The 11,770-nt window shown below is 42.3% G+C and overlaps 1 protein-coding gene and 1 pseudogene across 4 annotated transcripts in view; one reads left to right on the forward strand and one right to left on the reverse strand.

Annotated features, from left to right (window-relative positions):
* SPTSSA (serine palmitoyltransferase small subunit A) overlaps nucleotides 1-11,185 on the reverse strand; it is a 47,766-nt gene extending 36,581 nt beyond the window's left edge. For 2 of the 4 annotated variants that reach the window (XR_008299354.1, XR_008299353.1), the window contains exon 1: nucleotides 1,680-2,566. Coding sequence is in view for 1 of the 4 variants with exons in the window: in XM_027065569.2 (XP_026921370.1) it covers nucleotides 11,023-11,125 (103 nt within the window). In the remaining 3 variants the exon portion in view is untranslated. Of the gene's footprint in view, nucleotides 1-1,679; nucleotides 2,567-11,022 lie in introns of those variants that run through there. The other 2 variants (XR_008299355.1, XM_027065569.2) reach the window with 2 other exon arrangements.
* Nucleotides 1,803-4,768, forward strand: LOC128315832 (60S ribosomal protein L31-like; annotated as a pseudogene).
* Nucleotides 11,186-11,770: the final 585 nt, after the last annotated feature.

The following is an 11,770-nucleotide window of genomic DNA, read 5'->3' on the forward strand; positions in this document are numbered from 1 at the left end:
ATCCTTTAGCTGCACAGGCAAGAATCCTTTGAGCCCTATTTTAAGAAAATTAAAAGTGGGGCGCCTGGGTGGCTCAGTTGGTTAAGTGGCCAACTTCGGCTCAGGTCATGATCTTGTGGTCCGTGAGCTTGAGCCCCACGTCAGGCTCTGTGCTGACAGCTCAGAGCCTAGAGCCTGTTTCAGATTCTGTGTCTCCCTCTCTCTGACCCTCCCCCCATTCATGCTCTGTCTCTCTCTGTCTCAAAAATAAATAAACGTTAAAAAAAATTAAAGAAAAAAAAAGAAAATTAAAAGTTAGTATCTGCACCCAGGCTCCCTCTCCAGAAAAGCACACCTCCAGGCTAGCACAATTCTTAGCTAGTGGCAGGTTGAACTCCTTCCCGTACCTCTTCAATGGCAGCCCACACCATCTACACTACTTAGCACTTCCAGTCAATTCTGCCCATGCATTTTTAATGTCCTCTGAGGCAGCCCCCACCGTGCCTGCCTGGGCTATCCAAGTTATCCCCCCAAGATGTCAATTATTGTTTTAGTTAGTGCTTGCTTACTAAGTTGTATAGATTTTGAGTGCTCTAGTGCTATTTTCCCATAAACCCTATAACTTGGGGATTTTTTCAGGAACACATGTGATGGCCAAAATTTTTTTATTAGTAATTCTTTTTTTTTTTAATGTTTTATTTATTTTGAGAGAAGGACAGAGAGACAGAGCATAAGTGGAGGAGGGGCAGAGACAGAGGGAGACACAGACTCTGAAGCAGGCTCCAGGCTCTGAGCTGTCAGCACAGAGCCCCACTCGGGGCTCAAACTCACAAGCAGTGAGATCATGACCTGAGCCGGTCAGACGCTCAACCAACTGAGAATTAGAAAAGTAATTCTACTTTTCATAGCTATTGATCGTAAATACTATCTTTCTATCATTTCATAACTACTATTTTTTAAGCATTCCAGTTTATGAAAAGTATATATGTTCTATTAAGTAGATCTTCTGGAACATATAGTTTTAATTATTAAATTTGAGCATTGGGTTTTTTTTTTGTTTTGTTTTTTAACAAAAGAATCCATCTTATCTTTGCTCCTAAGTACCATAAATGTTAAAGCCTAGGGGGTGGGTCACAAAGTCTTTAAAAATTTGTAGTGGATGGGATGCCTATCTGGCTCAGTCTGTAGAGCATGTGACTCAATCTCAGGGTCATAAGTGTACATACACACACACACACACACACACACACACACACACACACACAGTTCTTGTGTAATACAGTTTTCTTCATCTTCCATCTTTCCTGAGAGCTATTAAAGAAAAAATTGTAATATCCAAAGGAGTATAGATAAGGGATATTCTAACATTTTCACTTAGCCAACCCAACATCAAGGCAGGGTAAAACAGGCTAGAGCAGCTGTCTTTGAACTAAAGCACAGGAGCCTTGGAGATACAAGCAGACTTTCCAGAAGGTTAGGATCTGTTAAAGGGAAGGGTTTACAGATCTTCAGTTGCCACTGACTCTCCTAAAGCCTGATCTGAGCTTTAGCTTGATCTGCTTTATCATGATCTGCTAGTTCTCCTTCCCATCCCCCCTTGCAACTTCATTTCTACCACTTTACTTCCTGAATCCAAAATTATGCATTTCCCCAGGGTATAAAATAATTTTTGGGACAGCAAACAAAGGAATAGTAACTACCTTGAGTTGTACTTTATTTCACCTCGGTAACAAACTCCTGGCACAGCTACAAGCTTCATCGATCTATCCATTTAATAATTTCAATCCAGAAGTGAGACAGCTTCCCAGCCTGGGCCTGACAGAATGGCTCCTACAAAGAAGGATGGTGAGAAGGGCCTTTCTGCCATCAATGAGGTAGTGACCAGATAATACAATGTCAGCACTTAAAAGCACACCCATGGAGTAGGCTTCAAGAAGCATGCCAAAAGTCTGGAAATTTGCCATGAAGAGACGGGAAGTCCAGATGTGCACACTGACACCAGGCTCCACAGAGCCGTCTGAGTCAAAGGAATGAGGAATGGCCCAGGGCATACCCATGTGTGGTTGTCCAGAAAACATTAGGATGAAGATTCACCAAACAAGCTTTAATACATTGGTTATCTATGGACCTGTCACCACTTTCAAAAATCTACAGTCAGGGGCGCCTGAGTGGCTCAGTCAGTTGAGCATCCGACTTCAGCTCCGGTCATGATCTCATGGTTCATGAGTTTGAGCCCCACGTCAGGCTCTGGGCTGACAGCTCAGAGCCTGGAGCCCACTTCGGATTCTGTGTCTCCGTCTGTCTGTCCCTCTGCTGCTTGCACTCTGTCTCTCACATTGTCTCAAAAATAAATAAACATTGGGGCGCCTGGGTGGCTCAGTCGGTTAAGTGTCCGACTTCGGCTCAGGTCATGATCTCACGGTCTGTGAGTTCGAGCCCCACGTCGGACTCTGTGCTGACAGCTCAGAGCCTGGTGCCCATTTCAGATTCTGTGTCTCCCTCTCTCTCTGCCCCTCCCCTGTTCATGCTCTGTCTCTGTCTCAAAAATAAATAAACGTTAAAAAAAAAATTTTTTAATAAATAAATAAATAAATAAACATTAAAAAAATTTTTTTAATCTACAGTCAATATCGATGAGAAATAAGCACTGGTTGTCAAATAAAGTCATAAAATTGAAAAAAAAGGCAAGAGGGGTAAAAGTGTTTATGTAACAATCGCTTGAGCAGAAAAATGGCACTGAGCTTTTTCTGACAGAAATTAAGGTTGATTTTGCCTATTTAGCTTCACAATAAGGACTGGTGTTTCCAAATAGGTTATGTGATAGACATTTTCTATGAATTATACAAGAAAAAATATAGTTTTAAGGTTTTAACAAAAATATACAATCATAGGGGCACCTGGGTGGCTCAGTCAGTTGAGCGTCTGACTCTTGATTTTGACTCAGGTCACGATCCCAGGGTCATGGGATCAAGCCCCACATCAGGCTTCATGCTGAGCATGGAGCTTGCTTAGGATTCTCTGTCTCTCTGCCCCTCTCCCCTACTTGCACTTTCTAATACACATAAAATAATAAAATACATATGAAAAGCAAGGAATTAAATCCACTGTAACTGTTTAAATTTACTATGAAATGTTTCAAATGTCAACTTAAATGAACAAGATAACACCCATTACTTTTTGTTCTTGTAGGGGCTACACAAAAAGTCTAAATACCACTGGGGTGGAGGCTTGGAAGCATTAATTTATCAGTTACAACTATTCTTACCTCTGCTTCCCCCTCTTCAGCCCTCCCTTGTAACAGAGAGCTGCATTCATTTCTACAAAAGGAATCTCAAAAGAAAATGGCATGAAATGTAAAAGACTGAAGACTAGTGGGAAGAAATTCTTTTTCTCCTTAAGTCTGAAGGCAATGTTTGGGCTATTTCAACATTATTCTGAAATCACATTTTGTTTGAAGACACCTTGATAAATCTTTCTAAAAGGCATTAAACTGATTTACTAAATATCTTTCTAGAAGTAACTTTCTCTGATATTAACAATTTTGCCTAGGTGGCTCAGTCAGTTAAGTGTCTGACTTCTGCTCAGACCATGATCTCTCAGTTCATAAGCTCAAGCCCTGAATCGGTCTCTCTGCAGTCAGCACAGAGCCTACTTTGGATCCTCAGTCCCCCTCTCCCACTGTGCCCCTCCCCCACTCATGCTCTTTCTCTTTCAAAAACAAAGAAACATTAAAAAAATATATTTTTGCCTAATCATCAAACCACATGCTGATTTTTACTGGAACTCTATTTAAAGTATCAAAGGATTTTGCACATACAAACATTTTCTTCAAAAGAGGTACTCATTAAGAAGAAAGTTCTAGTAGAAGACTCTGGTGAATTGGGGTTTTAATGATAATACCTTCTATTGAATAGCTCAGAGGAAGCTCTGCCAAAGACAGAGACACTGAGCTAAAGCTCCCCCCTGGCCAAAATACAGTGTTTCTTGGTCAATTTTGTTTTGTTTGTTGTGTTTATTTACAAAAATATGTTACACAGGAAATACACAGAAAAAAATACTAACTTAATTATTAGTGACTCCAAAAATGGCAAGGCAAAATATACACCTCAAACACCTCTCTCCTGGCTTATAAAAACCTTGATTTTACCAAACCAGGCGCTATTAAAAACAGCTTAAGTGCATTTTCCAGGTTTTCACAGAATACTTCAGGAGAGATACACAGGAAACTGGTAACATGGGTTGTCCTGAGGTGGCTGGGTGGAAAGAAGACTTTTACCACCTACCTTTTTGGTGCCTTTTGAGTTCTGAACCATGAGGATGTATGATCTATTTTTATTTACAATTTAAAAATTCATACTTTCTAAACTCTCAAATACTTTAGTATATTGAGATGCAAAGAAAAATTCTTCTCAATTCTAGCTGTTAGCATTTGAGGATACAGCAAAAATCTACAAAAATAAATTAACTTAGCTGCTACTGACACAGCATACACCTTTAAATTTTTAATGCTCTCTTTCTCATTATCATGCAAAGCCTACCCCAATCCAAAATACCTACCTTTGCTTCTACCCTTGCCTCCCCTCATGGCCCTTAATCTTTCCCAAACCCTGTAGCTAAAGTAAACCTTTTCAAACTTAGTCAGACTGGATCACTCCTCTCAAAAACCTTCTAAGAGCATCCTTTTCAACTAAGATTAAAAGCCAAAATCCTTACCATGACCTCCAGGATCTCCATGGACTCTGCCCTCTCCCCCGTGGTCACTCTGCTCCAGCCACACCTGCTTCGGTGATGGCCTTCATACGTGCCAGGCAGGCTCTGGACTCAGGGACTTGCCCTGGCTATTCCCTCTGCCAGCTATGTTCTTCCCTTAGATTTCTACTCTCTAATTCCATCACTTTCTTTATGTTTTTACACAAATGCTGCTCAGGAAGCCTCTCCTGATATCCTCTTTAGAAACAACTCCATCCCATCTGCACATTTATCCCACTGACCTACTTCTCTGTCTTCCACAATGCTTACCACCTAGCATACTATGTAATGCAATTATAAACGTTCCACAAGGAAGGGATCTGTCTCATTTGCTCAGATGTATCACAAGCACCTAAGCCAGCATCTGGTACAAGGTATGCACCCAGAAGTATCTGGTAAATTAATAAATGGCCCTAACCTGCTTTCTCAACTTCACTTGCCACTTCTTCTGCCTTAAAGAATCCCTGTTACAGCCAGTCAGCCTGGCGTACTCACTATCCCAGCACACCTCGGCATCCCAGGCCACACCTTCTTCCCATCTGGGGGGAGAAAAAACAAAAACCAAAGGCCAAAACACTCAAATACCTCCCTGAAAGTTCTCTGAGCACACTCAGTCCCCACGTTCTTCCTGCCCTGCATCCCAAGGACTTTTTGCCCAGCTCACTCTACTGCGATGACCCCAGGGTGGATCCATCTGAGAACATGTGTAAATCCTAATTTTTCCTAAAGCTTGGCTCTAATTTCCTTGAAGACATAGTCGATTTTCTTGGAAACTTATAGAACTCAGTACATTAATAATGACCAAAAAACGGTTCTAGGATGCATTTTTTTCCATTCAAGATGAAAAGAGCTTTGAGCCTCAGGGAGAAATGTATGTTTTTATGGCTTATTTCTTTAGTTTATTAAATATTAAAATATCAATGAGAAAATTGTTACTAGATTTCAGTGACTCTACTCAAAAGGATGAGCACGTCCCCTCATCTCCTGAAGTCTTAATCCAGTGCCTAGGTAACACTATAAGGATCTGACCATCTGACCTCCTCTCCTACTACTGATGCGACCCTCCACTGCCCCAGCCACACTGGCCCCTGGCTATCTGTGAAACACAGACATGCCGGTGTTTGGGGGCATTCATACTTACTGTCCCTTCTGCCTAGAATGCTCATTCCCCTGGAATTCTCTGCCATCTTAAATCTTTCCAGGGGCTCAGGTGGTATGCTAGGTGGTATGCTGGGTGGCTCAGTCGGTTAAGCATCCGACTTCGGCTCAGGTCATGATCTCACCGTCTGTGAGTTTGAGCCCCGCATCAGGCTCTGTGCTGACAGCTCAGAGCCTGGAGCCTGTTTTGGATTCTGTCTCTCCCTCTCTCGCTGACCCTCCCCTGTTCATGCTCTGTCTCTCTCTGTCTCAAAAATAAATAAACGTTAAAAAAAAAAGTAAAAAAAAAACTTTCCAAATGCCCTTCCTGACCACTCTAGCTAAAATTGAAAAACACTCCTTCCTACTTCCTATCCTCTTCTGTTTTGTTTTTCTCTAGAAGAGCTATAACAATAGCCTATATTTTTTATTTAGTGGCATTAGAATAAATATTTTTATCTGTTTTGTTCAGTCATACCCCCACTACCTAGAATAGTATCTGGCAATTAGGAAGCACTTAATTCTTGTGAAATGCAGAATTCAAACATACATATTTTACAAATGAATATATATAACAAAGTAAATTTTGTTAACATTTTTTAAAATAAATCAAAGAAGTTCTTTCACTCTATAGTATTTTTTGCTTCTTTTAATTTGAATTCTCTCCAAGAACTGAATTTTTTTCACCAGCAACAGCCAAGCTCCAAAGCTACCCAAATCCGCTTTAAAATCAGGTCTCTTTTACCATTCCTAAGTACTTCTGCAATTCCTTTGAAATGACAAATCAATATACAAACAAATGTTTCTCAAGCACTATCTATGTGCCCAGCACTGTGGTTTAGAAAATTTCTTTTCTTGAAGGAACACAGATTGTCTTTCAGGGTAAATCTAATTCCTAACATAAACCAAAAAACTGCCCACATTTTGCCTAAAATAAATAGAAGTATAAAATGTCATGGAAACATAAGAAGTCATAGAAAGACGGCAAATATAGCTCAGTGATTACAGAATAAAGTCCTTTTTTATCTTAAAAAAAAAGGCTAAATAACTTTTACTTATTCTTCAAATTATTTTAACAAGATATTTTTAATTTTTCCGTACCTCTCAGCAGCATGGTTACAATGTTTTTCAGTGAGACACTACAGGGAGTGCCTCACTGGTTACAAAACTTGCCTTAGTTACAAAACCTGGTGTTTTCCTTTCCCACTGATGGCTGCCAGTAGGGAAAGGGGGCTTTTGAAACATGTTAAAACTTCTACTTTGGAGATGGAGCTCAATGAATTACAGTCTGCAGGCTCTGCTGTAGTATTCATTGTAATACTACTCTGCCCTTATTCCATTCACTTGATTGTTACCTTCTGTTTTAATCAGGTGTCACGTCCCCTTCTCGTGCAGGACAGATACCATGTCTGCACATGGAAAATGTTCAAGTACTGGTTGACAAACAAAAAGCTAATTATCGTTTCAAATATGGTAACAGAAAGCAGATGATAAGAGAAAATTTAGGGGGCGCCTGGGTGGCTCAGTCAGTTGAGCATCTGACTTTGGCTCAGGTCACCGTCTCACGGTTTGTGGGTTCGAGCCCCATGTCGGGCTCTGTACTGACAGCTCGGAGCCTGAAGCCTGCTTTGGATTCTTTCTGCCCCTCCCTTATTCACGTTCTGTCTCTCTCTCAAAAATAAGCATTAATTTTTTTTTTTTTAAAGTAAGAGAAAATTTAGGATACGGGCCCTAGCATGGTACAATTACAAAACAGATTTTTAAACCTTATTCTTTCAAGAACCATTTGCAGTGGACCTGACTTGACACAGATGCATTTCCTTAAAAAACATATTTAAAATTATTTTTTGTAACAATTTCCTTACTTAGATAATTTCAATAACCCTCATATTCAACTGGGATTGACCTTCCAATTTACAACAACCATTAACTTCTAGCTATTTCGTTTCGGAGAAATAGAGAAGCAAATTCAGATGTTTAAGGATGCCTCTAGAAAAATGTACAGAAGTAGTTAATAGAAGGCTATGAGTTTCCCTAAAACAGGGACAACTTCAATTTATTAAAGGAATTACAGCAGTGACATGTAAACTAGTGTAATTACCTTCTTCTAGAGTCTTTAGTTAGGACTTCTAACTCAGAGACCATTTTTCAGACAGCCAGCCAAATTTCTTACATGAAATTGTAGTTTGCTAGCAGCAATGACTGGATTTGATGCAATTTTTAAGAAAGTATGTCTCTTTTCAAAACCATGTAACTGGCTACAAAACTGTTCTACATGAAACTGATTATTGATGAACTTAAGAAATTCAAACTACTTCACAGTAATTAAAGCTCCTAATAACTGGGGGGGAAATCCAGCTTCCTCATTCAGTTTCTTCCTCCGCCCTAGAATGAAGATTCAATTTCAAATCAATGTTCCAAAATCGTATACAATAATTAAATGCCTGACTTTACTCCAGAAGTTCAACTGGAATAGAAGCACAACAGCTGATAATAATTTAAGACTGGCATATGTCAAAAGTATTACATTTCCACCTTGGTTAATTCAATAATGTGAACTTTGAAATAATATCTTTCTAATCTTAGATTTAAAGCCATAGTGTTCTACAGCCCCGATGCTAGTTTGTTGCAGTTCTCACTAGTTTTTTAAAAACAAAACACTTGGTCACAAAAACCAATGAGAAGTCAAAAATCTACAGACGCATTATATTTCATTTCATAATTTATGCCACCACCCCCTCCCAAAGAGCCATCATCTGGTTTATTTACAGGACACTATTACTATTGCAATATAAGAGGAAAACCTTAATACCATTGACACTGTAGCATGTATCCAAGCAAAAGCTTTTAAGAGTAAAACTTTTGATGGACTCTGACAGTGAGCTCTACATTCAACCTCCTACTTAAAGAGTGTTGATTTAGTGCAACATTGTTTAAATTCACTTTTTTTAAAATGTTTATTTTTGAGAGAGAGAGAAAGAGAGTATGTCAAGGAGGCTCACCACTGTCAACATAGAGCTCAACACGGGGGTTCAGTCGAACAAACCAGTGAGATCAGGATCTGAGCTGCAATCAAGAGTGGGGCCCTTAACCGACTGAGCCACTCAGGCAATCCTAAATTCACTTTTAAATTGATTTTAACTGAGGGGCACCTCTATTTCTCTAGAGGCATCCTTAAACATCTGAATTTGCTTCTCTATTTCTCTGAAATGAAATAGCTAGAAGTTAATGGTTGTTGTAAATTGGAAGGTCAATCCCAGTTGAATATGAGGGTTTTTGAAATTATCTAAGTAAGGAAACTAGCTGACTCAGTTGGAAGAGAATGTGGCTCTTTTTTTAAAAAAAATTTCTTTAATGTCTATTTTTGAGAGAGATAGAGACAGAATGCGAGTGGGTTAGGAGCAGAGAGAGAGGGAGATACAGAATCTAAGGCAGGTTCCAGGCTCTGAGCTGTCAGCACAGAGCCTGACGCAGGGCTCGAACTCACAAGCTGTGAGATCATGACCTGAGCGAAGTCAGATGCTCAACCCACTGAGCCACCCAGGAGCCCCTGATTTTAACTGAGGGGCACCTACCTGACTCAGTTGGAAGAGAATGTGGCTCTTGATCTCAGGGTGTGAGTACAAGCCCCATGTTGGATGTAGACATTACTTAAGTAAATAAATAGATAAATCTTAAAAATAAAAAAAAAAATTTTTTAAGATGATTTTAACCGAGTCAAAAAGTCTGTGCTTCTATACTTAGTATACCTTTTACACGGGTGACTTGATCTCTAACCTATAGAACTTAGAGTAAGACTAAACTGCAGCTACAAATAAATGGTGCAGGAAATCAGAGCACACTTTACAATCAGACTTTAAATCCAAAAATATGGTTCTTAAGTGCTGGAAAGCTTTGGAAAGAAACAATAATAAAAATAAATAATTTTTCTTGTAAGCAGCTTAAAAGTCCTCCAAAGTGTTGAAACAAAAAACAGCTCTGAGTACAACCTTATGCTAGTTCAACACAAATAAGCACACTTATTAATGCTTGGAAGGAAATGATCTCAGTCACTCACCAGAATGCAACAATGCATTTGCAAAGCTGTTCTCAAGCTACTCCAAACTAAACCACATTGAAAAGGAGCCCGTGTAATGTACAGAGTTGTCAAATCACTCTGTTGTACACATAAAACTAGTGTAGCGTTGTGTTAACTATACTTCAATTAAAAAAAGAGAAACCCCGTATGAAGTACGTTATGTGAAATATTTTTTATATTTGGCCCCCAAATTTAAAACAAAAAAAAAAGTTACAACTCATTATTACTATATTCTGCAAATGAAAACACAAACATCACAGGCTTCAGAAAGCCTATTTACACAACTTTGCTTATTAAGTGAGGTTGTTATGAAAGTTAGATGGGTTAAGATACAGGCAAAACGCTCAGCACAGTTGCTTGGCTCCAAGTGACCATTCAATAGTCTTTAACAAGTATTTATTAGCTATCTATGAAAACACAGTTTCAAACACTATTTACAACTAACCACAAATTCCTTTCTGGGCTCGACTGTGAAAACTGCAACTTAATGAATAAAACACTTTTTAAACTCCCCATCCTGGAGACCAAAAAGCTACAACAAACTGCTTTTAAAAAACTACTGGGGTGTCACAAACACAAACTCACATGATTTTAAAAGTCTAGTAAACTGGTTAGCATTCTCATTAGGACCAAAGTCAGCTAACTCAGGGACAGTTAAAGGTCAAAGGCGTCCAAAGCCAGGAGCGATTTGCTCCACTTCCACGGTCCCTGCCTCCCAAAGCAAAGGGGACGAAACCAAAGGCAGGCGCGGCCGAAGTGCCGGCGAGGACGCACCAGGTTAGACATCGCCCTAGGGGATTTCCTCCAGTAATAAAGCCGCTTCTACCTCGGCAAAGCGACTCACCGGCGACCCCGGATCAAGGGATGTAGCCACCCCCCCCTCCCCAGCCGCACGCCCGCCGCCCTTGGGCCCCGAGACCTCCGCCCCGCTCGCCCGCAGCGAAGAAGCGAGTCCGCGCGCGCGCCGTCCCCGCACAGCCGCCTCTCCGCCCCCACCCCGGCGCCTGGGCCCAGGAGGATGCCGCCCGGCTCCGCTCCCCCGCCCCCCGGCCCCCGCGCCCGCGGCCTGGGCAGGATACTGAACACAGTCCGCTCCCAGGGCTCCAGCATGTAGAGCGCCGTGACCAGCAGATACTGGTAGTAGAACCAGGACATTTGCTTCCAGGCCCGCGCCAGCGCCATGCCCGCCACGCGCCTTCCTCGTTGAAGCCGAACGTCAGTCTGTCCGGCCGGCCTCCGGTTAGCGTCCTACAGCCCCCGGCCGCGAGGCCCGCCCGCCCGCCACCGCGAGCCCATTGGCCCGGCCGGCCAGGCGCGTCACCCGCTGGCACGCCCAGCCCCGCGCGCGCCCAGGCAGCCGGCGGCGAGCCCCGCCCGGCCGGCGCTCATTGGCCCAGCCGTGGCCACGCGTCGCCCCGCTCCCTCCCTGGTTTCCCCCTCTCCTCCCCGGGCCGCGCCCACGCGAGCGGGAGAACCCTCCCCGCGAGAGCGCCCCGCCGCGCGCCGCCGGCCGCGCCCTACCCCGCCCCGCCTGGCCCGGCCGCTGGTGGGCGGGGAGTTAGTCCTCGGTGGGGTAGCGGTAGGCCGACCGGGGGTGGTCGGCAGCCCCAGTTCGCCCCAGAAACGTTTGTCGAAGACCTGTTCGTAGAATGCCTGTGATGCTTCAGGCATCCTACTGGGCATCCCACGGGGGTTAACAGGATCGTGATGGGTTCCTTGCCTCGAGCAGTTCCCTATCTAGCAGGGGAGACGGGCATTAACCACATAAATGCAACAACAGCTGTGACCCGTGCAGAGAGGGAGAATAAGGCGCTCTGAGGGTGGGGA

The sequence above is a fragment of the Acinonyx jubatus genome, chromosome B3 (assembly GCF_027475565.1).
Source record: "Acinonyx jubatus isolate Ajub_Pintada_27869175 chromosome B3, VMU_Ajub_asm_v1.0, whole genome shotgun sequence".
In the NCBI taxonomy this organism is placed as follows: Eukaryota; Metazoa; Chordata; class Mammalia; order Carnivora; family Felidae; genus Acinonyx; species Acinonyx jubatus.